Raw genomic sequence first — 25606 nt, 5'->3', positions numbered from 1 at the left:
CCATTTGTGAGGTTAACAAAGTTACCCTTAATTTAATTTAAAAACTTTATTACTTGATAAATTGTATTTCCCGTCTAAAGAGCCGTTAGCAAAGAAACCAGTCTTGCATTAGCACTACTCGCTAAAAGCGAATACAAATTATATACGGTTACAAAGTGCCGTTTCGCTATTTTATTTGGGATTGCTTTACTTTACTTATGGTTCTAGGAGTTCGCGAATATTTGTGGCAAAGGTAAAAGGAATATTTAGGTATATAATATCCGGAAGGAGCGGTGAAGCTTTAGAGTTTCTGAGATTAAACGCATTTATAATCAGTTATTTCTTGTGGATTTCAGTTAAATATTGTAGCGTTTTCAAAACAGTCAACTGTATTCACACTACTAATCACGTTATATTAACTTATGCCTACTAGAAGTATTTATTTATATCTGGTTTAAATATCGCGCCAATATTTCAAATTGAGTCCACCTAGCGGCGACGCAGCTTATTATATTATACCGTCCATTCGTCTCAAGAGATGTCGCGCGGTACGCTTGCATGTGTTATTCTAGAATAACGAAGACAATATCGTTACAATGTGTATCAAGCTATTATATATAGAAAAAATTGTAACTAAGCCACATGACATACGAAAATTCTTCAACGTCTTAGAGGCACCTTTTAGAAGGGACTTTAAAGGTTTAAAATTACTTCAGGTGCCTGGAATAAATAAAAATTTGCCTTAGAAATCAGGAACATTCGTACCTTGCCTGCAGTATTTTTTACAGTACACTTTTCTTTAATGTATCTTTCCTTGGCTTGACAGAGTAGTTAAGACGAAGTAGTTAAGGTTTTTATTGTTGGTTTATTGATGGTTCTTTTAGTTTTGAGATCATGCTTAATTCACCAACACCTTTTGATGGCTTATACTTTTTAAACTTTCCACCATATGAATTGTCATTAAGTTATCGAAAATAAATACAATATTAAATCCGAACCCGGTCGGTTATCTGCGCGAACTGATAAGATTAGTGGCAATCGTAAATAACGTAACTAACAAGCTGAGAAAAAAAAACTCATTACTTTCTATCAGTACATCGATCGATGTTGAAATAATGAACATTTATTAAAATGAGCGTAAGTTTTCGGCAACATTTGTTTTTTATTGCCTTTGAGTGATGTTAAACGAAAGTTTCATTATCAGGTTGCACAAATACATGTACTTCTTTGCAGGTAACCTACAAAGATGGAGTTAATTATCTTAAATCATATACGGGAATATTAAAATGCACAGAAGCCGTAAGTACCTTAAAGAGCTTAAATAGATTTTTTAGAAACATACATTTTTAATATCATCAAATACTTACTCTATATGCAGTCATCTTAATCATCAGATTTAGACTGCATGTTTTTCAGTGACTTCTGTGCATCTGTCTTGGTGCTTGTAGATTGCACCAAGGCATTTGACATGATCGGACATACGTTCACTGTCTTAAAAAATTTGTCATTAAAAATTGCAGTTATATCATGCGTTAGACTAAAAATTTGATGTTTTACGAGCAATTTTTTTTAGGTTCTTCAGGTGACCCTCATTATTATTTCAGCAATACTAAAAATGAATTTTCAAATTCAGTTTCTAATCGGAGTGTCAATATATGGATTGTTTAGTACAATAGCACTTCTCGCCTTTCATATCCGAGGAACATCACGGTTTCACTCAGAGATACCATGGTTTTACGTCGAATGCTTTAACAGTGCCCTCATGTCCTTGTTGCTTTTGGTCAGTTCGTGCTTAGTTATAACGGTTTTAACTAAATGGTATGTTGTTACCGGGGTAAGTAAAATATTCATTATATAGAGTATCAGTAATAATTGTCGATAGTAGTAAGGTACAATGCAAAAACCGTTGGAATTTTTAAGCAAGGTTATGAAGTCCACAGGCAACGTGCAAATTTGGCATTTTTGATGATTTTTTTTTACTCCAAATACAGCAATTTTTTAGAAATTATAAATGGTGCCATTTTCCAACCAAGACAAAAATATGGAAGAACCGTTGGAATTATTGCGAAACCACCCATAGTTCTGCCACAATCGATTTCTTTTGATTACTGTGACGTCATAAGTTAGTTCGAAACGTTTGGCTTTATTATTGGTTATTTGAAAACGCGGTTATTATATGTGTCAAGAACTTTTGTAGCAATTACACTTGACCTTTTTTACGATGTCTTTGACCTTAGATAATGCAAGAAATTGGAAACCTTTAGAGGTACAACTTTACGGAGTGCCTTATTGGATTCAGAAAATGAGGCTATGCTACAACTGTTGAAATTTCCAAGAAAGGTTACATCGTTTTTGCATAATCATCATGCAAAGCCAAAAATCCCAAATTGGAATTTTAGAATTGACCTCCGAAAAGTCTCGGAAATTGGTACCATTTTCCGGCTAATATTACTGCATTTAGAACAACTACATGGATATAAAAGAACCGTTGGAATTTTTAAGGAACAACCCATAGTTCTCCCACAATCGATTTCTTTTGATACTCGTGACGTCATAAGTTAGTTCGAAACGTTCTTCGGGAATAATGCACCGAAGCCACATAGATGGTGTTGTTGTTAGTCGCTATTTAGTGGTCGATTTATTTTAAAGCAAATAATAATTCTGAAATATGTTTTTATTGTTTATAAGTCCATAAAAATTGAAATTAGGATAATTATTTAAAAACGCGGTTAATATAGGATCAAAGAACCTGTATAGGAATTACAACACTTTTTTGAAACAACAGAAGTTGAATACTTTTAGAAGTGCGACTTTACGAAGCGCTTCATTGGATGTAAAGTAATGAGACTGTGCAAAAACCGTTGGAATTTTTAATAAATGTTAATTAGTTTTCCCAAAATTGTCGTGCAAAGTCAGCGTTCTCAAATTTGGCATTTTTGATGTTTTATTTTTTACTCTATTAATTGAACCCATCTTATTACATTAAGAAAAACGAAAATATGTAAGATCCGTCGGCACGATCAAGAAATAATCAATAGTCCTCCCACAATCGATTTCTTTTGATTGCAGTGACGTCATAAGTTAGTTCGAAACGTTCGGCTTCGAGAATAATGGACTACAACCACTTATCTGGTTGTTTTTTGGTATTTAGGGAGGTCTTTCTTACTGGATTTAGATTGTATTGATTTATTAAAAAAAAATAATAAAAAAAAATAAATTCCTTTATTGCCATCAAAATCCTTAATAAAAAGACAAAGCAACGTCAACAAATTTTGACTCGAATTAAAATCTTATGACCTAAGTTAAAAAGATCTAAAACAATTTTTTTTCAAAATAAATAAAATTATAAAGTAATACGTTAAAATCAACAAATACCCCGTATAAACACAAAAACTTAAAAATCTGTAATTCATATTGAATTTAAAAGAGTAGAACCTTTTTTCAATAAGAAATCGCTTAAGACTCTGTTTAAATAAATTACGGCTCTGAATCTGTCGCAGACCCGCCGGTAACATGTGGTATGCCTTTACTGCTCGATAAGTTGGGCTTCTTTCAAAGAAAACTGACCCGTTTGCAGGTATTCCAAAAGCTTCTCTGTTTCTTGTTATGGTCGTCATGTCTCGTGAGTACCCATCCTGATTTGTTGGAAATAACTGAGGATGCTTCTTAATTCAAAATACTCCTCACATGATGTGCTGGGAGCGAGTCCAGTGTTGCCAGGTCAAAAAAATAAAATTCACCAGAAAAAAAATGAAAAAATCACCAGATTTAAAAAAAATCACCAAAAATTTTAAAAATTAATGTTTAAAGCTGTATTACTAGATTTAAATAAAGAAAATGCATGCTCAAATGTCTGTGTACAACTTAGTAATTAAATTGTTTGAAAAAACAAAATTTTTAACAAAACAAATTATACTTATTTTCCAATGTGATGAATATTTCTGAAAAGTATTGTACTCTCAATATTGCTGCATTTAAGGACAATCATCTCGTCTGTGCTGGATGTAAAAGTTTATGGGGCTTTATGTCTAGAAAGGTTTGAAATTCTTTAAATTCTGTCTTAAAACTATGCTGAAAATAAGAGTAAGTATTTCTAACAAACTTTTCTACGGAATTGGTTAACTTCTCACACGCATAAGAAGCACATAGACCATAGTGCTAATGAATGGCAAATACATTTCATAATGAATAAATGGGGAATGTCTTTCGATAAATGAGTTTTCAGAGAATTTTTTCGCCCCATCATGGTATTAGCACCGTGTTTTATTTTTCACCATTTTTTATTTTTTTATAGACAGTTAAATTTTAATTTCTTCCAGGAAGTTAGAATCAGAAAAACATCTTTCAACTACCTGAAGGAAATATTTAAAAATTATTAATACTACTATAATAAATATCAAGACTATTAAAAAAAACATAATTTTCCAGAGAGTTGGCATAACTTAAATAAATACGATACACACATTTTTTATTTAGTTTTTTTTTATCAATATTTGATTTTTTAATATTCTAGTGATGTTTTATTTTGTCCAGGCAGTTGGAATTAGAAAAAAAAACTTTAGCTGCCTGGAATTTTCTTTTAAATTTATAAATCGACTATTTTTGTTGAAGATTTCCAATTTTTCGAGTTATCAGTAATTTTATTGAATAGAAGAATGTATTTTGTAACTTTAAAGGTATTTCGTAATTATTAAATAAATATATAATAGTATTATATGTACCTTGGGCACTTGCATCGGCCACGGGAATTAAGGCAAAAAATTCATCTTTAATTGTCAAATCTTTACTATTAAAGCGTACCACCATTGCTAAATTTTTTACCGCGGAATTATCAGTAGATTCATCAACAAGCAACGAGAATTTTTCTTTTTTCAGTGTGTCTACTAAAGTTTCAAAGCTTACTTTACCTATTACATTATTAATTATTGCAGTACGCTTGGTTCTGCTACATGATAGTCTTGATACTTGGGAAGAGTTCATTCCAGAATTACATATACTTTTGACCAACTCAGACAAATGATCCGCTATATTAATAGGAATATTGTGTTCTGTAATAAAGCCCGCTATTCTTATTTCATTTTATTTAACAATTTTTTCATTAGTTTGAAACGCAAGTTCTTATGCAAATCGGACTGGTTTTTTAAACTAAGAACGTTTTTTTTGTTTTTTGAGGCGTTGTGTTTTTTTACTGCCCCAATGGCGCCAATAAAATTCTTGTTACAAACTTTGCATTTAAAATAAGTGTTACCTAGAGTACTTTTTTGAATCCAATGCTTAAAATCATTATGTTGCTTCCAAGTTGAATTATATTTGTAAGCATAGCATTTTTTTTTTCTGTGGAGTGTCTTCTGCATCATTGGTGTCTGATAAATTAGAATCAGATGAGTCCAAAGCGGAAGTAGATGGAACCGGCAGAGGAACTAGTGCCAGGCTTTATTATGTTTGAATCTATTTGCTTTTCGACAGGTTTAAAAAACCGTTTTATGATATTAAATATTTTAATAAAATTGGTAATCTAAAAAAAAACATAAAAAGCCATACATAAGTAAATCTGTTATCTATCATATTCATTACTTTCCTTTTATTTTACAAATTTTAAAATGCACAGTCGAAGTATATATATGTAATTTTAATAGGATAAAAATGATATGACGGAAACCAAAACATGCGTACGAAAAATTTTCTGGTATATAAATCGCGCGTAAATCTCAGATCCCACAATACGCGAAGCCGCAAAATGTGGTATAAGTTCGGGAATGTAGTCATTATTGGAGATCTGGTAATTGAAAAATTGTTGAAAATATTCAAAGTTGATGAAATTTTTAAAATCACCAGAAATTGCCATTTTACAAAAAGTTTTTCACCAATCACCAGGTTCATCATAAAATCACCAGATTTGGTGAAATTTCACCAGACCTGGCAACAGTGAGCGAGTCCAAATATGCACCGAATTATTCGTTTTTGCGCCTTAAAAATATTTTGGGCATCCCTTCCATTACCCCGAAACATGACGCCATAATTCAGCACTGACTGAATGTTTGAAAAGTAAAAAATCTTAATGGTTTCTATTGATAGTTGATCCCTGAGTCTACGAATAAGACCGCAGAGGCTGCTCAGTTTTGATGTTAAGTAATTTATGTGTTTTCCGTAACTAAGACATCCATCCAAGTGTATACCCAAGAATTTAATACTGCTCAAACACTCTATAGACCTTCCATTAAGTTTTACATAGAGTGATGTGTCTTTTTTGAATTTAGAAAATGTAAGCAGGCCAGTTTTTTCAGTATTTAATTTAAGTTTTTTTTCTTCATACCATTTTTTCATTTGTTTAGCTGCTTGAGAGCATTTTATTGAGATCACGTTCTGGGTGGAACCGCTTTCCAGCACCGATGAGTCATCAGCGAACTGACTAACTAGATCAGCTAATATATTTACATTTAAGTTATTAACATACAAAAAGAATAACACAGGGCCCAAAATAGAACCCTGGGGTACTCCCTGTGTTAGCTTTGCTGGAAGAGAGTATGTCGTTTTCCCCCCATCTGTGACACCAACAATTTGCTCTCTGTTATTTAAATAAGATTTTAAAAGTTGTAAACCCTGACCTCTATTGCCATATTTTTCTAACGTAAGGAAAAGAATTTAAATAAATAATAAATAAATAAATAAAAAGGCCTTTATTTTATACTCGGCAAAGGGCAGCATGCTGTTAACTTAACCGAGTACACATAAATATTACAATAATATTATTACTATCACAAAAACACATAATTATTAAGTAGTTACTAATAGAAAATGTTAAAATATACAGAAGACAAAAAAAAAATTAACTATAACTTACAAAGAAAAATACAAATTTTACAGCTTAACGACTACTTAACATCATAATACTATATATATGCATGACCGATTTAACAATACAAATACTTATTAAAAAAATTAAATAGAACAATAGAAATAAAATTCAAAAAAAAAAAAAACAATCCCAAAAAAAGTTGAAATAAAATCATCCAGTTGACTGTTTAATTCTAAGTTATTACTTTATATTATTGCTATTTTTCTCGATATTTATTGTTGGCTTTCAATCAATATCTTTTTTAGGTTGTTTTTAAAGGATTGGAAAGACTTATCAGTACAGTGACTAATAATATATTTATTTATTAGCTTTGAAGCACAGAAAGAAAATGATCTTTGAAAAATCGCAGTGCTATGTCGGGGGATTTTCATGATCAGAAGTGTCAAAGGCCCTTGAAAGATCGAAATACAGGCCAGCTGCCTGTTCGTTTTTATCAATGTGATTTGCAATAAATTCTATTGTTTTAAAGATTGCTAATTCTGTAGATTTTGATTTCCTAAAAAAAAAAACTCTTTTTTGTTCTAAGAACTCAACAAGCCCACTGTAGATCGATCTGTCAAAGATCTTCGACACCGACGGAAGTAGTGATACCGGTCTGTAGTTTTTTTATTTCTTGAGGGCTACCCTTTTTAAGTACTGGTATTTTTGCCTTTTTAAGTTGGTCAGGGAATATGCCTGTTTCAAAACAACAGTTTATTATTACATTTAATGGCTTTTTGATAAGGCTAGCCACTTTTTTTAGTAAGAAAACAGGTACTTCGTCCAGTCCTGATGAATATTTATTGGGTAAATGCATAATAATATTGAAGATTTTTTGTTCACTTATAGGAAACAGGTATAAAGTGTCCGGACATAGCACATCATCCACTATCTGCCCACGAACCTTGTTGCCGGGATCAGGGTTTAATTTAAAATGCTGAGAGAAAGCCTCCGCAATCCTTTCCGGATCAACAACCAAGTCACCCGATTCTGATTTTAGTTTGATTGGTTGCGATTTTTTACTTTTATTTGATTGAGAATTTATGATTGACCAAGCTGTTTTATTCTTATTTTTTGAGTTTTTAATCCTGCTGTTGTTTATTGACTTCTTATAATTAGATAAAAACCTGCGGTAATTCTTTCTTTCACTTTTATAATACTGATAAGCAACTTCTGATTTAGTTCGTTTTGCCCAAATATACAAATCGGTAATATAATTTTTGAACCCTTTTATGTCAGAATTGACCCATTGCTGTGAATGATTTTTAACTCTTGAAGAACACAGAGGAAATGCTTGATAAAAATAATATTGGAAAGTACTTGAAAAAGCATCGTATTTTGAATCAACTGTCTTGGCATTCTGACCTCCCTCTCATAATTCATTCTGTAGTAAGTTGACAAAATTTGATATGTTTTCAGAATAGTTACTGCAGTTTGAATGATTTTTCTATATATTTTTAAATACATTATCGATCAGGCTACCGCCTTGAATGCCCGGTCTTGTAATGCCCTGCACACGATCATCCAAACCATAACTCAGAAACACATGCCTCAACGAGTCTGCAACCAAGTCAGGACCTCCAAAATTAAAATTATAGTCACCACAGAATATAAAAGACTTATTACATGTATATAACTCATCCAATAGTTCTTGAATTTTATGAAGAAAAACATCAGGGTCACCAGTAGGTGATCTGTATAAGCTGACAACATAAAAGGTTTTTTGATTAACAATAAATTCGGTGACTGAATATTCAAAATGCTTCTCTAATGGTAGTGTTTTGGTTTCCACATTTTCTATCTCCAGTGGTAAGTCATTCTTGCTGAAAATGGCCATTCCACCACCACGAAACATCCTTCTGAAGCTGTATGCTTGTAAGTTGTAGTTATTTATACATAGAGATTTGATATCTTCATTTTGAAGCCAATGCTCAGATATGCATAGTATGCTAGGTTTCAGTTCTTCTAACAGTGCCTCTAGTTCAAGTACCTTGTTGTTTATACTCCTGACATTTATGTGGAATACTGAGTGATGTTCTTCGCTTTCATTGGTAGCTACTCCGAGTTGTGGTTCTTGCTCTGTCGATTGTCTAAAAAATTTCTCCCACGTGAGAAGTTGAAACTTTCAAAACATACCCCTTTTGGCCAAAAGTCTCCATTTTTTACTTCATCCTTTAAATCTGGTTTCATGCCAACCATGAATCGAAGAGTGCTGCCTTTTTGTTGTTTAGGTGTACATAGCTTGACACTGACCTCCTCTTTGATAGTACCTGCATGTTTGGTAACGTAGTCTGTTATCATCTCTTCTGTGACATTGTTCTTTACTTTCGAGAGAAATATCCAAATTTTAAAGCAATGAATAGCCGTAAAATAATTTTTTACTGTTTACACGTTAAACAAGGTTGAAATGAAAAATAGCATGAGATACATCAAATTATTTTATATAGAATGTAAAACTTTAATAATATACAAGGAATTTTAACTGGATATGCTACAATTGTCAAAATATTTTAGTTGTATTTCCCCAATTACATTGCCAAATCTTTACAATTACAATCAAAATGTGAATAATTTAATTTAATAATCTATTTTCTTCACTATATAAAACCATTTTGGAAAAGTCCATTTTTGATTCTCGCCTTGCAGAAACTTGTCTTAGCACATCAGGGCACTGTGTATCAATAATCCTTAGATAAATCCTTTTTTTATTGCATATCCATTGCAAGGTTAAAAATTAATATTTATTTAATTGAACATGTGAATTGTCCCTAAAAACCCTATGATCACCAAGCGTTCAGACACCAGCCTATTGGTTAGCTAACAAGTGACGTCATGCCATATTTCGCTTGTGAGAAATTCTCTTGAAATTCAGATCCACGCTCACATCACCTGAAAAATGCCGTACCGTCATAAGTTAGTTCGCTTAGCTAACAAGTGACGTCAAAAAAGCGACGCGTATATTGACTATGAGTAGTAAAGTATTCAGGACGAGCTTCAATTTAAATCTTTAGGTTTAAATGATGTTTACCATACTCCTCCAATATTATTTCTGTAATTTGTTAATTATTTAATTTTGTATCGTCATTATTTTAGATAATCGGATTTGTCGCAGTCATGGTCTATGCCCTGGATGCTCTGGAAAATTTTAGTTATGCAAGGACGCCTAGAGCTCACTACGTTTGGACCACGCCAAACATGCCCGAATGAAATCGTTTTGTATAATAATTATTATTTAAGATTCTTATAGCGTAGTAGGGTTTTTATAATTTATTATAATTGAGTTTTCGGTAAATACGTGTATTTATTGATTCCTTGGAACATACTCCTTTGCTTTTATTTTGATGTCTACTGTGACAGACGAATTGTATGTATTAAGTGCTCAAAGCACTATGGCTGAAAATCAGACCAAGTTTACGTAAGCACTTTGGTCCCTTTCTTTACATATAAGTAAATCTTTAACTGATTCCAGATTACTCCCGAAAATCATGAACGGGGGTATAGCAGGGATGATCGGTATCGCTTCGATATCGGTACGTTTCCTATAGATTTGATCAAAACTAGATTGCAAAAGCAACAAGTTGGGCCGGATGGCAAGAAGATGTATAGTAGTATGTAAGATTTTATTTTAATTATTAATAGTGCTAAAAAGACGTACATCCTGTATCTCAAAAATTAAGCGATGTATACCCAGGTTTATAGGAACATTACGACTTAAATGATGACATTAAGTAATAGTCTGTATATACATGGGTGTTTCGGCACTGAAGGAATGAATTTGCCCGGCGTGTATATATGAGTAATGACTAATGGGATTTCTAAATCCAGTTGGCAATTTCCATTCCATTGAAATCACACCAATTACTTTACGAGTAGATTATCTAAATATGTTCGTAATTTCAAGCCAACAGCAATATTCTTTACTTATATTTGGAGGACGTGACAAAAAAAGGAAGGAAGGTGTTTCTTGATCCCAAAGGACTGAACGCTCTGGATATTCGTGATTATTCTCTCCATAAGGTATAGAATCAACCTCTCGAAAAGGTGATTTACTCTATCAATATCTGTGGACAGCACGAACCTGATGGCTTCTTGAAGTTCTGATTGATAAATACGTGCTCATCATTTTGATCAATACGTGCTCAAAATTTGATCAATAATCTAAACATCCATTCACAGATCGGATGCAATCAAGAAAATCTACACCGCAGAAGGAGTGAGAGGCCTTTATCAAGGAGCAGGCGTAGTAATCGTGCTGATTACGCCAATGAAAGCGGTCAGGTTCTCAGCAAACGACTATTTTCGGTACCACTTAAAAGACAAACAAACCAAGTAGGTCTAACATATTTTAAACGTACTTATGTAAATATAATTTTTCTTTTAGCATCCTGACTCCTGCTAGACAAGGACTGGCAGGAGCACTTACTGGTGTAGTTCAATTGGTTGTTACGGTGCCCATGGAGCTTCTTAAGATTCAGCTTCAAGATGCCGGACGTGTAGCACGTATGGGAACTCAATCAAGTAAGGCATAAGTATAAAATTTACAGTCCTGCTATTGTATCCAGATACAAAATTATTTTTGCCATCTATTTGTGCCTTTTAAACTGAAACAAAACTCTATATAGAGTTTAAATGTAGTTTTTAATTAAAAAAGTATATTTCGGGTCTTTTAATTTGGAATCAAAATGCCGATCCTGCGTGCTGTTAAACGTAAAGAAATTAATTGATTTTTCATTTAAATGCGGGAATCAAACGAATATTATGGATTTGAAAAGTATAATAATGCGTGTATCAATCAGGAGCGCCTAGATTTATATCGAAATTTGCTTTTAAAAACAAAATACACAGTTGAGTTGATTTTCATTTAATTACCTAACTGCTTCAATGCATCTAGGTACGTATTTTTATTTAAACAAAAAAATTATTCAGTTTCAATTAACCCGTGTATAAGCATTGATTTTTACTAAATAAAAAAATATAAAGCGGTTGAAACAGAGACGATGAGGCATAAGAAAATAACTATACCGGTCGGCCAATAAAGGTCTTGCAAGCTCATTCACTACAGTCCAATCCAAATTGATCGTTAGATTAGCTAAGACTTACGGACATTACATTTTTCTTTTCAACTGATGAGTTAGAAAAATGCAAGTTTATTTGTAGCTGGACAAGCCCCCCTTCACAAAATGTCAGCTCTGAAAATAGCAGCGGATTTAATCCGATCCAAAGGATTGTTTGGACTTTACAAAGGGACGATTCCCGCTATGTGCCGGGACGTGCCTTTTTGTGCGATATATTTTCCATTGGTCGAAAAGCTGCAATCATTGGGACCTCGCAAGACCGACGGTTCAGGTACCCAGATTATCATTATTATTTGAAACTTTTGAAGTTCAAAAAATGAAAGTAGAAGTAAATGGAACGTCAATCTCAAACATGCAGATAACTTATTGCTTTAATAATAGAAGCAATAAATTGGGGATATACATAAATAACAAAAAAAAAATAAATTTATGATAATCAGCATTAAAAATCAAATATCGAGGGTATTCCCGTTCAACTAGTCAAAAATAGTAGAGTATATACAGGAACTATAGGGAAGTAGTTTGAGATAGGACACCTATGGTCGAAAGTGTTAAAATTTTACACAAAAAATCGGATTTTAATCAATATATTAAAAACACTTTTTAAGAAATTGCAGGTGATTTCACTTCTCCAGGGATGGACTTGCAGCAGATGTGTGTTAAATTTTTTAGAAAAAAAAGGGCACGCCACTGTAATAATTTTTTTGAGAAACATTCTATTAATTTTTTACCAAAAAGAGCCCTTGAATTTTTGCACTGTGACGCACCGTTTTCGTGTAAAAAAATAAAATCGGATTACGATAAATAAATAAATAATTTAAACAATAAACTAAATACAACAATAGTTTTGCCAAATGTTATATAATGCCAGTCGATTCGGGTTTTTGCCAAATTTTCCTTTAGAGTAATGTATAGTGAAGAATATTCATCAATATTTTCTTCAGGTGACGCAAAATTCTATTGGTCCTTCGGTTGCGGATTGGCCGCAGCTTCTTTCACTGCCTGGTTTGTCACTCCAGCTGACATCATGAAAACTCGTATCCAGACCATTCATAAAGGAGCCGCAGGGGATAAAGTTTATTCTTCCATTTTTGATGCGTTTTTGTAAGTATATATTTATGTTTCTTATTATATGTCACTGTTTGCGTATTAATTTAGGGATATATTAAAAACTGAAGGTCCCAGGGCTTTTTACAAGGGAGGCGCTTGTAGAATCCTAGTGATCGCACCAAGTTACGCGGTCATTCAGAGCCTATATTATCTCGGAGTTGCCGAATGGCTCCTCGGAATTGAAAAGGATACGAAAATAATTAAGAAATAATGTATTTAAGTGTATTTATAAATGTGAAATAAATAATTTTACAAATATAATAGGGCATTGGAAACGTTATAAATGCATGGTTTGGACCAATTCGTATAAGACAAAGCGGCAGTGCTGATGTTCAGGTAAGTGGTACAACAAGTCGCGGCAATGCTTGAGATAATTATGACTAAGCATATGGCGATTTCCACCTCTTTGTTGCACACCCATTGACTTAGTGAGTTTTCATTGTGGAATTCTTCTTTGAATTTGGCCTCGTAGTACTTTGCTAAGTCTCTAAAAATTAACAAAGAAATAGAAATTGATATTAATAATTGAGGGAGCAAAGAGTGGAACACTGTAGTCCTAAATAGCCATAATGCACAAGTTCTGGCCCAAATTGGGTGTACATGTATGGGTATCTTGGAAACTATAAAAGATAGAAAATTGGTAAAAAATTTTAAAGAAAAAAAATTTTTTTTATTTAGCAAAAAAAAACAAAATGGCTGCTATAAGAAAAAGAGGATGAAATCTCAGAACCGAAACGTCAAAAATAAACCAGAACTGAATTCAGGTATGCGTTGTCCTTAAAAAGTTGTCCCAATAATGTTCATAAGGCCTTTTTAAAAATGCAACTTTTTGATTTTTTCCAAATATTTTAAAATCGGCAAAAATAAAATCGTTCTAAAAGCGGCACTAAATTGGGAACTAAATGCCCTACAACTTTCTCCATTAACCCAATTTTCTATCTCTTATAGTTTCCAAGATACATGTACACCCAATTTGGGCCACACTGTACATAGGTACCACAGCATCCCATTAGGACGCCATCTGATGTGTACTTTTGGAATAAGGAATTATGCTATTGCGGTTAGTGGGTGCATTTAATTCAAATTGTACCTATCATATTCTGTCCTGTGACTGCTCGACCTCGGTTTATTCAAGACAATATTACTAAAGCTCTCCTTCTCCATCTGTTCCATATACTCCCTATGCATCCGTTTAACTTTCAGGTAGAAAAGAGGTGGTAAAACAAAAACTAATGGTCCTATTAAAGTTCCCCCAATAAGTGACATCACCAGGTCGAATCTTGGCACTGATTCTGCTATCACTATCGCCAATATTGTCAGGATTGTTCTGAGTATACATCTTTTATGGTTAAACTCTAAAATGAATGTAGGTACATAATTAAGTGATAAGCAATTTTTCGTGTTACCTCTAGATATGTTCAAACAGTCCTCCATATGTTGATACAAAGCGCTGTTACTAACTGCCGAGGTAAGGCACAGCTGAACTGCCACCAAAGTTGCAGCGAAATGCAACGAAATTGAAGTGGGAAGTGTCTCGAGTATACTTGGTTTGATAGTCGAGCCATATTTTACAGCGGTTATTATCGATGTTGTTCCGAACATAAATAAAGACACTAAAAAGAAATAATGTCACGAGTTTTACAATGTAACAGTAGAGGAGAAGGGACAGTAGTGGTGTTCTGTGACTTGTCTAAGGCTTTTGACCGTGTGAGTGACAAAACACTGCAACAGCAACAGGAACTTTGGTGCTTATATTACGGTAATTGTTTGATAGTTAGAGATAAGGGTTGCTCTTGATTTTTATTTCTCTTTATTCGAATCTCGTTTCAGATCTGTGCTTCCACATTGAGATGCTTCTGGCTCTGTTCATCTGATTCAGTCAGTTTCTGTGTTGCAGATAAAAGTTCAGAAAATCGAAATCCTTGGCATTATCATCTTCTTTACGCATAGATGCCAATAAACTTATTTAATTCTCGTTGGTTATTTTGGAAAGTTACATCCTTTGAATATTCTTTTGCTTTTTGCAATTTATGGCAAAATTCCATGAATATCATTTAGATTTGGTCACTTTAATTGTTATAAAGTAATTTATTATAGATTTGCCATGCTACCAGTAGGGGAGAAAGAAGTCTGAGTAGTGGTGTTCCGTGACTTGTCTAAGGCTTTTGACCGTGTGAGTCATAAAACACTGAGACAGGAACTTTAAGGTCATGCTGTGCCTCTTGGTGCTTATATTACGGTAATTGTTTGATAGCTAGAGATAAGGGTTTCCCTTAATGTTTATTTCTGTTTATTCGAATGTCACTTAAGATTTGTGCTTCTATTTTAAGATTCTTGTTCTGTTCATCTGATTCAGTCAGTTTCTCCGTTGCAGATAAGAGTTCAGAAAATGAAAATCCTTGGCATTGTCATCTTGAGCTGAATCGGTCCAGAAATGCCAAAGTTACAAATAGTTTTGTATAATAATCTCAACTATGCAAGACGAAGGTACCCAGGAAATAAAAACGATTATAACTTATTTGTTTCCCAACCAATTGTGATTATTTATGGTTTTATGGAAGGAGGATTCTTCTACTTTTAAAAAGACAAATATTTTCTCTTTCAGATATTTTTTGATTGAGCTCAATCGGTCTAGAAATACCAAAGTTAGAAATAGTTTTGTATAAGAATGTCAAATATGCCGAAGATGTCCAGGAGACATAAATGCCTATAACTGCCTTGCTACTTAACCGATTTCGATTATTTAAAGTTTCATAGAAAGAGATTTTTTCTCCCGTTAAAAGGAGAAATATTTTCTCTCCAAGGCGTTTTTTGTTTATGCTTAATGGAAAAAAAATCCAGAAATGTCAAAGTGCAGACCAGTTGTCTTGAGGAGGGTTTCAAGTGTATAATATTCATACCTTCTGAGCACACATTTCCATATGTTTGATAAGATTTTCCGATTAAATCCAACTGAGTAATATATTCTTTCATATGATTATATATTTTCTATGATTTTACAACACACTCGTTGGGCGCCAATTTTTCTCTCATTTCGTAATCTAAAATTGAGAAACAGGATATAACATAAAATTTCCAATTTCCGTCTGCTCGGAATTTTAGACACTTTATTAGTGTTCTTACTCTCTTGGGCTCTTAAAATTATTTTTGAATATATTCCAGGAATTAGGAGAATCATTATTATACTGCCTGGAATAAAGCACAATTATTAATTTTATTCCAGATACTCAAAGTAATGTCAAGTTTCTTCTGGTTATAAGTGTACGGAGCGATTTAAAGCCATTTTAGAAACCGTTGTACCATAACCAAAAACCAGCCAAAAGTGGTTATTAGTAACCACTTTTGACTTAAGACCTACACGTTGGACGCCAATTTTTCTCTTAATGCGAAATCTAAAATTGACAAACTAAAGCCAGTATAATTTCGTTCAAAATTTTCCCCTGGGATTTTAAAACGAATTTTTATTATATTCCGGGAATTAGAAATTTTGTACATATTCAGAAATTAGTTTTTCTAAATAATTTAAATATTCCTGGTACATATATGGGCCATGAAATATGATATTGTAACGTAGGTATTTTTTGCCAATTTTTCTCTCTTATCAAAACAAGGATTTTCCAATTTGTTTCAGATTGATCCTATTTCTTATTACAGGCAGTTAAGTAATAAAATTCCAGTGAATTTTATTTCCAGATTTTCCTACAAGTTTATACACACCAAAAGAATTTTATTATTCCAGGCAGTTGAGCCTTAGACTAGTACAGATAAAGTTCTAATGAAGGATTTGAATTTATTTAAAGGCATATGGAAAGCTGCTCTTACGTATAGATGTCAATAAACTCATTTAGTTCTCTTGGGTTATTTTGGAAAGTTACATCCTTTGAATAATCTTTTGCTTTTTGCAATTTATGATAAAATTTCATAAATATCTTTTAGATTTGGTCACTTTAATTATTATAAAGTAATTTATCATGGGTTTGCCAAGCTACCAGTAAAATGGTCTAATGGTCAGACTGAAGGGTGTGGAGTTCCTTGAATATTCTTTTGTTTTTTCAATAATTTGAATATTTTTGAAACAAGTGATATTTTTCAAATGAAAAATAAATCTCTCTAAACATTCTAACCATTTCAGAAATACTGGATATATCTAGAATGCATTTAGGTGCAACAAATGGAATATTCAAAGACAAATTACCCATGGGTAAAAATTATTCATAGATCATTTTACGATATGCTCCAGGCACATCCAAGGTGCAATTTAAATAAACAAGGAATATTTTGTGCCCCAACAATATTTTTTCAGAAATATCCTTAAATGATTTGACTTACCACCAAATCCCCCAATAATAGCGTAAGACAGCTTTGTTTTGTTAACCATATCCATTTGAATAGTCAATATAGTGGGATGAATATCGAACTGAAAAGCAACTATTCCATAAGCCGACATTAATAGTTTCCAAAGTTCTGTGCTAGAATTACGGCTTGTTTCAGGTTGAGGCATTTCATCCGGTGACGTGAAAATTAAGCATCCACATGTTAGTACGTATACTGATGTAACTAATATTACCGATATGGTGCAAAGAACTCTAAAAAAGCCAAATATAACCCCAATTTGGTAATATATGTATATAGGCATTTAATACTTCATATCCTTTGGGCTTCCAAGCCATAGTACTGGACATAATATCGTCCCCAAAATGATAATCCAATAACAAAATGATACGTCAAAGCTATCGTTGCTTATTCTGAGTCCCAAAAGTTCCAAATTCTGAGCAGCTAAAAACTTTATTAAATATTAAGAACGGTAAAGCATAAAGAAATTAATTATTTTTTCCAATTTCCAAGGCTAATTTCTTAATTTGAAATAACTTTCTGGAAAAATACTGAAATAGGTGTCCAATGATTTTTTTAGAAGAATGTGTGTTTCAATTTTTAAGTCTTTAACTCTTTTAGTTTCAGAGATATGAGCATTTTGCCCCTAAAAAAACCTTTTAAAAGAAAATAATTATTTTTCCAACTTCCAAGGCTAATTTCTTAATGGTAAATACCTTTTTGGAAAAACACTGAAATAGGTGTCCAATGAACTTTTTAGAAGAATGTGTGTTTCAATTTTCAAGTCTTTAACTCTTTTAGTTTCAGAGATATGAGCATTTTGCTCCTAAAAAAACCTTTAAAAAGAAAATAATATTTTTTTAAATTCCAAGGCTAATTTCTTAATTTCAAATAAGTTTCTAGAAAAACACTGAAATAGGTGTTCAATGATTTGTTTAGAAGAATGTGTGTTTCAATTTTCACGTCTTTAACTCTCTTGGTTTCAGAGATATGAGCATTTTGCCCCTAAAAAAACCTTTAAAAAGAAAATAAATATTTTTTTTTAACTTCCAAGGCTAATTTCTTAATTTCAAATAACTTTCTGGAAAAACACTGAAATAGGTGTCCAATGAATCTTTTAGAAGAATGTGTGTTTCAATTTTCAAGTCTTTAGCTCTTTTAGTTTCAGAAATATGAGCATTTTGCCCCTAAAAAAACCTTTAAAAAGAAAATAATTATTTTTTTCAACTTCCAAGGCTAATTTCTTAATTTCAAATAACTTTCTGGAAAAACACTGAAATAGGTGTCCAATGAATTTTTTAGAAGAATGTGTGTTTCAATTTTCAAGTCTTTAACTCTCTTAGTTTTAGAGATATGAGCCTTTTGCCCCTAAAAAAATCTTTAAAAAGAAAATAATTATTTTTTTCAACTTCCAAGGCTGATTTCTTAATTTCAAATAACTTTCTGGAAAAACACTGAAATAGGTGTTCAATGAACTTTTTAGAAGAATGTGTGTTTCAATTTTTAAGTCTTTAACTCTTTTAGTTTCAGAGATATGAGCATTTTGCCCCTAAAAAAACCTTTTAAAAGAAAATAATTATTTTTCCAACTTCCAAGGCTAATTTCTTAATGGTAAATACCTTTTTGGAAAAACACTGAAATAGGTGTCCAATGAACTTTTTAGAAGAATGTGTGTTTCAATTTTCAAGTCTTTAACTCTTTTAGTTTCAGAGATATGAGCATTTTGCTCCTAAAAAAACCTTTAAAAAGAAAATAATTATTTTTTTCAACTTCCAAGGCTATTTTCTTAATTTCAAATAACTTTCTGCAAAAATATTAAAATAGGTGTTCATTGAATTTTTTAGAAGAATAAGTGTTTCAATTTTCACGTCTTTAACTCTCTTAGTTTCAGAAATATGAGCATTTTGCCCCTAAAAAAACCTTTAAAAAGAAAATAATTATTTTTTCCAACTTCCAGGGCTGATTTCTTTATTTCAAATAACTTTCTGGAAAAACACTGAAATAGGTGTCCAATGATTTTTTTAGGAGAATGTGTGTTTTAATTTTCAAGTCTTTAACTCTTTTAATTTCAGAGATATGAGCATTTTGCCCCTAACAAAACATTTAAAAAGAAAATAATTATTTTTTCCAACTTCCAGGGCTAATTTCTTAATTTCAAATAACTTTCTGGAAAAACTCTGAAATAGGTATCCAATGATTTTTTTAGAAGAATGTGTGTTTCAATTTTCAAGTCTTTAACTCTCTTAGTTTCAGAGATATGAGCATTTTACCCCTAAAAAAACCTTTAAAAACAAAATAATTATTTTTTCCAACTTCCAGGGCTAATTTCCTAATTTCAAATAACTTTCTGGAAAAACTCTGAAATAGGTATCCAATGATTTTTTTAGAAGAATGTGTGTTTCAATTTTCAAGTCTTTAACTCTCTTAGTTTCAGAGATATGAGCATTTTACCCCTAAAAAAACCTTTAAAAACAAAATAATTATTTTTTTCAACTTCTAAGGCTAATTTCTTAATTTCAAATAACTTTCTGGAAAAACACTGAAATAGGTGTTCAATGATTTTTTTAGAAGAATGTGTGTTTCAATTTTCAAGTCTTTAACTCTCTTAGTTTTAGAGATATGAGCCTTTTGCCCCTAAAAAAACCTTTAAAAAGAAAATAATTATTTTTTTCAACTTCCAATGCTAATTTATTAATTTCAAATAACTTTCTGGAAAAACACTGAAATAGGTGTCCAATGAATTTTTTAGAAGAATGTGTGTTTCAATTTGCAAGTCTTTAACTCTCTTAGTTTCAGAGATATGTGCATTTTGCCCCTAAAAAAACCTTTAAAAAGAAAATAATTATTTTTTTCAACTTCAAGGCTAATTTCTTAATTTCAAATAACTTTCTGAAAAAACACTGAAATAGGTGTCCAATGAATTTTTTAGAAGAATGTGTGTTTCAATTTTCAAGTCTATAGCTCTTTTAGTTTCAGAGATATGAGCATTTTGCTCCTAAACAAACCTTTAAAAAAAAATATATTTTTTTCGAACTTCCAAGGCTAATTTCTTAATTTTCAATAACTTTTTGGAAAAACACTAAAATAGGCGTCCAATGAATTTTTTAAAAGAATGTGTGTTTCAATTTTCAAGTCTTTAGCTCTCTTAGTTTCAGAGATATGAGCATTTTGCACCTAAAAAAACCTTTAAAAAGAAAATAAATATTTTTTTCAACTTCCAATGCTAATTTATTAATTTCAAATAACTTTCTGGAAAAACACTGAAATAGCTGTCTAATGATTTTTTTAGAAGAATGTGTCTTTCAATTTTCAAGTCTTTAGCTCTTTTAGTTTCAGAGATATGAGCATTTTGCCCCTAAAAAACCCTTTAAGAAGAAAATAATAATTTTTCCCAACTTCCAAGGCTAATTTCTTAAATTCAAATAACTTTCTGAAAAAACACTGAAATAGGTGTCCAATGAACTTTTTAGAAGAATGTGTGTTTCAATTTTCACGTCTTTAACTCTTTTAGTTTCAGAGATATGTGCATTTTGCCCCTAAAAACCTTTAAAAAGAAAATAATTATTTTTTCCAACTTCCAAGGCTAATTTCTTAATTTCAAATAACTTTTTGGAAAAACACTGAAATAGGTGTCCAATGAATTTTTTAGAAGAATGTGTGTTTCAATTTTCACGTCTTTAACTCTTTTAGCTTCAGAGATATGAGCATTTTGCCCCTAAAAAAACCTTTAAAAAGAAAATAATTATTTTTTTCAACTTCAAAGGCTAATTTCTTAATTTCAAATAACTTTCTGGAAAAACACTGAAATAGGTGTTCAATGATTTTTTTAGAAGAATGTGTGTTTCAATTTTCAAGTCTTTAGCTCTCTTGGTTTCAGAGATATGAGCATTTTGCCCCTAAAAAAAACTTTAAAAAGAAAATAATTATTTTTTTCAACTTCCAAGGCTAATTTTTTAATTTCAAATAACTTTCTGGAAAAACACTGAAATAGGTGTCCAATGATTTTTTAAGAAGAATGTGTGTTTTAATTTTGACGTCTTTGGCTCTCTTAGTTTCAGAGATATGAGCATTTTGCCCCTAAAAAACCCTTTAAAAAGAAAATAATTATTTTTTTCAACTTCCAAGGCTAATTTCTTAATTTCAAATAACTTTCTGGAAAAACACTGAAATAGGTGTCCAATGAATTTTTTAGAAGAATGTGTGTTTCAATTTTGACGTCTTTAACTCTCTTAGGTTCAGAGATATGAGCATTTTGCCCCTAAAAAAAAACTTTAAAAAGAAAATAATTATTTTTTTCAACTTCCAAGGCAAATTTCTTAAATTTTCAAGTCTTTAACTCTTTTAGTTTCAGAGATATGTGCATTTTGCCCCTAAAAACCTTTAAAAAGAAAATAATTATTTTTTCCCAACTTCCAAGGCTAATTTCTTAATTTCAAATAACTTTTCGGAAAAACACTGAAATAGGTGTTCAATGATTTTTTTAGAAAAATGTGTATTTCAATTTTCAAGTCTTTAGCTCTCTTAGTTTTAGAGATATGTGCATTTTGCCCCTAAAAATCCTTTAAAAAGAAAATAATTATTTTTTTCAACTTCCAAGGCTAATATTTTAATTTCAAATAACTTTTTGGAAAAACACTGAAATAGGTGTTCAATGATTTTTTTAGAAGAATGTGTGTTTCAATTTTCAAGTCTTTAACTCTCTTAGTTTTAGAGATATGAGCATTTTGCCCCTAAAAAAACCTTTAAAAAGAAAATAATTATTTTTTTCAACTTCCAAGGCTAATTTCTTAATTTTAAATAACTTTCTGGAAAAACACTGAAATAGGTGTTCAATGAACTTTTTAGAAGAATGTGTGTTTCAATTTTTAAGTCTTTATTAACTCTTTTAGTTTCAGAGATATGAGCATTTTGCCCCTAAAAAAACCTTTTAAAAGAAAATAATTATTTTTCCAACTTCCAAGGCTAATTTCTTAATGGTAAATACCTTTTTGGAAAAACACTGAAATAGGTGTCCAATGAACTTTTTAGAAGAATGTGTGTTTCAATTTTCAAGTCTTTAGCTCTTTTAGTTTCAGAGATATGGGCATTTTGCTCCTAAAAAATCCTTTAAAAAGAAAATAATAATTTTTTTCAACTTCCAAGGCTAATTTCTTAATTTCAAATAACTTTCTGGAAAAACACTCAAATAGGTGTCCAATGAATTTTTTAGAAGAATGCGTGTTTCAATTTTGACGTCTTTAACTCTTTTAGTTTCAGAGATATGAGCATTTTTCCCCTAAAAAAACTTTAAAAAGAAAATAATTTTTTTTCCAACTTCCAAGGCTAATTTCTTAATTTCAAATAACTTTCTGGAAAAAAACTAAAATAGGCGTCCAATGATTTTTTTAGAAGAATGTGTTTCAATTTTCAAGTCTATAGCTCTTTTAGTTTCAGAGATATGAGCATTTTGCCCCTAAAAAACCTTTAAAAAGAAAATAATTGTTTTTTTCAACTTCCAAGGCTAATTTCTTAATTTCAAATAACTTTCTGGAAAAACACTGAAATAGGTGTCCAATGAATCTTTTAGAAGAATGTGTGTTTCAATTTTCAAGTCTTTAGCTCTTTTAGTTTCAGAAATATGAGCATTTTGCCCCTAAAAAATCCTTTAAAAAGAAAATAATTATTTTTTTCAACTTCCAAGGCTAATTTCTTAATTTCAAATAACTTTCTGAAAAAACACTGAAATAGGTGTTCAATAAATTTTTTAGAAGAATGTGTGTTTCAATTTTCAAGTCTTTAGCTCTCTTAGTTTCAGAGATATGAGCATTTTGCCCCTAAAAACCTTTAAAAAGAAAATAATTATTTTTTTCAACTTCCAAGGCTAATTTCTTAATGTTAAATACCTTTTTGGAAAAACACTGAAATAGGTGTCCAATGATTTTTTTAAAAGAATGTGTGTTTTAATTTTCAAGTCTTTAACTCTTTTAGTTTTAGAGATATGAGCATTTTGCACCTAAAAAAACCTTTAAAAAGAAAATAATTATTTTTTTCAACTTCCAAGGCTAATTTCTTAATTTCAAATAACTTTCTGAAAAAACACTGAAATAGGTGTTCAATAAATTTTTTAGAAGAATGTGTGTTTCAATTTTCAAGTCTTTAGCTCTCTTAGTTTCAGAGATATGAGCATTTTGCCCCTAAAAACCTTTAAAAAGAAAATAATTATTTTTTTCAACTTCCAAGGCTAATTTCTTAATGTTAAATACCTTTTTGGAAAAACACTGAAATAGGTGTCCAATGATTTTTTTAAAAGAATGTGTGTTTTAATTTTCAAGTCTTTAACTCTTTTAGTTTTAGAGATATGAGCATTTTGCACCTAAAAAAACCTTTAAAAAGAAAATAATTATTTTTCCGAACTTCTAAGGCTGATTTCTTAATTTCAAATAACTTTCTGGAAAAACACTAAAATAGGTGTCCAATGATTTTTTAAGAAGAATGTGTGTTTCAATTTTCACGTCTTTAACTCTCTTAGTTTCAGAGATATGAGTGAGCATTTTGCCCCTAAAAAAACCTTTAAAAAGAAAATTTTTTTCTAACTTCCAAGGCTAATTTCTTAATTTCAAATAACTTTCTGGAAAAACACTGAAATAGGTGTCCAATGAATTTTTTAGAAGAATGTGTGTTTCAATTTTCAAGTCTTTAGCTCTCTTAGTTTCAGAGATATGAGCATTTTGCCCCTAAAAACCTTTAAAAAGAAAATAATTATTTTTTTCAACTTCCAAGGCTAATTTCTTAATGTTAAATACCTTTTTGGAAAAACACTGAAATAGATGTCCAATGAACTTTTTAGAAGAATGTGTGTTTTAATTTTCAAGTCTTTAACTCTCTTAGTTTCAGAGATATGAGCATTTTGCCCCTAAAAACCTTTAAAAAGAAAATAATAATTTTTTTCAATTTCCAAGGCTAATTTCTTAAATTCAATTAACTTTCTGAAAAAACACTGAAATAGGTGTCCAATGAATTTTTTAGAAAAATGTGTGTTTCAATTTTCAAGTCTTTAACTCTCTTAGTTTCAGAGATATGAGCATTTCGCCCCAAAAAGCAAAAGTCGTTTTTCACCTACCGAGAATCAAGTTAGGTATACCTCCACCAAACACGGTTAAATCAACTAAAAAGGTCACGCAATAGGACCAATATTTTCCAAAAGTTAATTCAGCCAAAGCTGAATAAGGATATCGGTTTTTTCTTACAATCGTTGGATTGATTTCTTCCGCTAAATTCCAGCATTTTCCTAGCAGTACGGCCGTGTAGACTTGGACGGAACATACGATGAGTATAACTAAGATACCATAGAAACCTATAAGAATAATATTAATGAAATAACGCCTAATAAACAATTTCAGTCAAAGATCTGTTTAAACTCGCGCTCGGTACTTAGCGACATCTCGGGGAACACGCGGAAAGCCAGTTAAAGTTTATTGGCGCGACTTTTAAATCGGAGAAAATAAATATAAACGTTTCAACTAGTCTTAAGTCATTGCGTTTAGTGTGTACATGTGTCATAAATCAGTGTTGACTATTTTCGTGTATCGTGTGCTTTAATTTACGCCTAAGCGAACAGTAAAAACGCCACAACGGCTACACTCAGTTAAAAAAAAGAGAGCTACTAACTTACCGCAATCAATAATAGGTTTCGGCAGAGCAACAACGGGAAAAACTCCGAACACATCTACTACACAAATGACCGCAAAAAACACAGATAGACCGTTAGTGGAAATCGTGTTGGCCTTTAAAAGGGGCGTTGTTTCTTCGGCTTGCATCGTTACTTTAATTGAAACTGCCGCGGAATGTGAGGAAGTCGATACCTAAGGATTTTTTTGCAGTTATAAGGTTTCATATTAAGAATTATTCCGGTGGATTAAATTACCTTTTATAAATGTAACGCGAGTTCCTTATATAAATCTGCATATATTACTGTATATAGTAAAATGTAAATTTATGTTATGGCACCACTTGTAAATTTGAAACATTTTGGAGTGCCATCATCTTTTGTGCCAATTTTTTTAACCAAAATACAGCTTTTAATAATCTAAGAATTTAGTGCTGTTAGACGACGAGACAGATGTCTCTAAAATTCTGAATGACCTAGGACTACTAAAAACACTTCGATTTAAAATTCCCGCCAATATTTAAACTTCAACTGGCCTCCTAGCGATGAAGAATCCTAATACTTTAAGCATAATACTGTCTCTCCGTCTTTTGTGCGAGTGTCCAGAGATGTCACTCGCGAGGTGTGCCA

At 31.5% G+C, this 25606-nt stretch overlaps 2 protein-coding genes across 8 annotated transcripts; one reads left to right on the top strand and one right to left on the bottom strand.

Moving 5' to 3' along the window:
- The first annotated feature begins 974 nt into the window (after positions 1–974).
- Positions 975–13260, top strand: LOC126745566 (mitochondrial glutamate carrier 1-like). Of its 5 annotated transcripts, XM_050453457.1 has the most exons (8): positions 975–1116; positions 1213–1278; positions 1553–1797; positions 10991–11143; positions 11196–11332; positions 11972–12160; positions 12834–12993; positions 13048–13260. In XM_050453457.1, exons 4-8 carry the CDS (start codon positions 11079–11081, stop codon positions 13208–13210), a joined length of 714 nt encoding a protein of 237 aa, XP_050309414.1. In that variant the 5' UTR covers positions 975–1116; positions 1213–1278; positions 1553–1797; positions 10991–11078; the 3' UTR covers positions 13211–13260. The 5 variants fall into 5 exon arrangements, with proteins under 5 accessions (XP_050309414.1, XP_050309413.1, XP_050309412.1 ...); XM_050453456.1 differs by lacking the exons at positions 975–1116; positions 1213–1278; positions 1553–1797 and adding exons at positions 10144–10229; positions 10284–10422; XM_050453455.1 differs by lacking the exons at positions 975–1116; positions 1213–1278; positions 1553–1797 and adding exons at positions 10144–10229; positions 10284–10426.
- Positions 13199–25177, bottom strand: LOC126745563 (uncharacterized). 3 transcript variants are annotated; one of them, XM_050453452.1, is made up of 7 exons: positions 24983–25177; positions 24558–24664; positions 17643–17782; positions 17329–17585; positions 14406–14612; positions 14090–14354; positions 13199–13486 (listed from the first exon to the last, which is right to left on the bottom strand). In XM_050453452.1, exons 1-7 carry the CDS (start codon positions 25125–25127, stop codon positions 13249–13251), a joined length of 1359 nt encoding a protein of 452 aa, XP_050309409.1. In that variant the 5' UTR covers positions 25128–25177; the 3' UTR covers positions 13199–13248. The 3 variants fall into 3 exon arrangements, with proteins under 3 accessions (XP_050309409.1, XP_050309408.1, XP_050309410.1); XM_050453451.1 differs by having other exon boundaries at positions 17643–17775; positions 24431–24664; positions 24983–25175; XM_050453453.1 differs by lacking the exon at positions 24558–24664 and having other exon boundaries at positions 17643–17775.
- Between the last annotated feature and the right edge of the window lie 429 nt (positions 25178–25606).

This window comes from Anthonomus grandis, chromosome 16, assembly GCF_022605725.1.
Source record: "Anthonomus grandis grandis chromosome 16, icAntGran1.3, whole genome shotgun sequence".
NCBI classification, from domain to species: Eukaryota; Metazoa; Arthropoda; class Insecta; order Coleoptera; family Curculionidae; genus Anthonomus; species Anthonomus grandis.
Note: the sequence above shows the minus strand (reverse complement) of the source record. Positions and strands in the feature narration are given on the sequence as shown.

Excerpts from the sequence above, each read along its gene's own strand:
- LOC126745566 (XM_050453455.1), top strand. Across the intron at positions 11,333-11,971 it reads ACGTATGGGAACTCAATCAA|CTGGACAAGCCCCCCTTCAC; the intron begins GTAAGGCATAAG and ends GTTTATTTGTAG. Across the intron at positions 12,994-13,047 it reads TCCATTTTTGATGCGTTTTT|GGATATATTAAAAACTGAAG; the intron begins GTAAGTATATAT and ends GTATTAATTTAG.
- LOC126745563 (XM_050453451.1), bottom strand. The coding sequence starts at position 25,127 with ATGCAAGCCGAAGAAACAACGCCCCTTTTAAAGGCCAACACGATTTCC. Across the intron at positions 14,613-17,328 it reads TATTATTGGGGGATTTGGTG|TGTCTTTATTTATGTTCGGA; the intron begins GTAAGTCAAATC and ends ATTTCTTTTTAG. Across the intron at positions 14,355-14,405 it reads CTGTTTGAACATATCTAGAG|AGTTTAACCATAAAAGATGT; the intron begins GTAACACGAAAA and ends CATTCATTTTAG.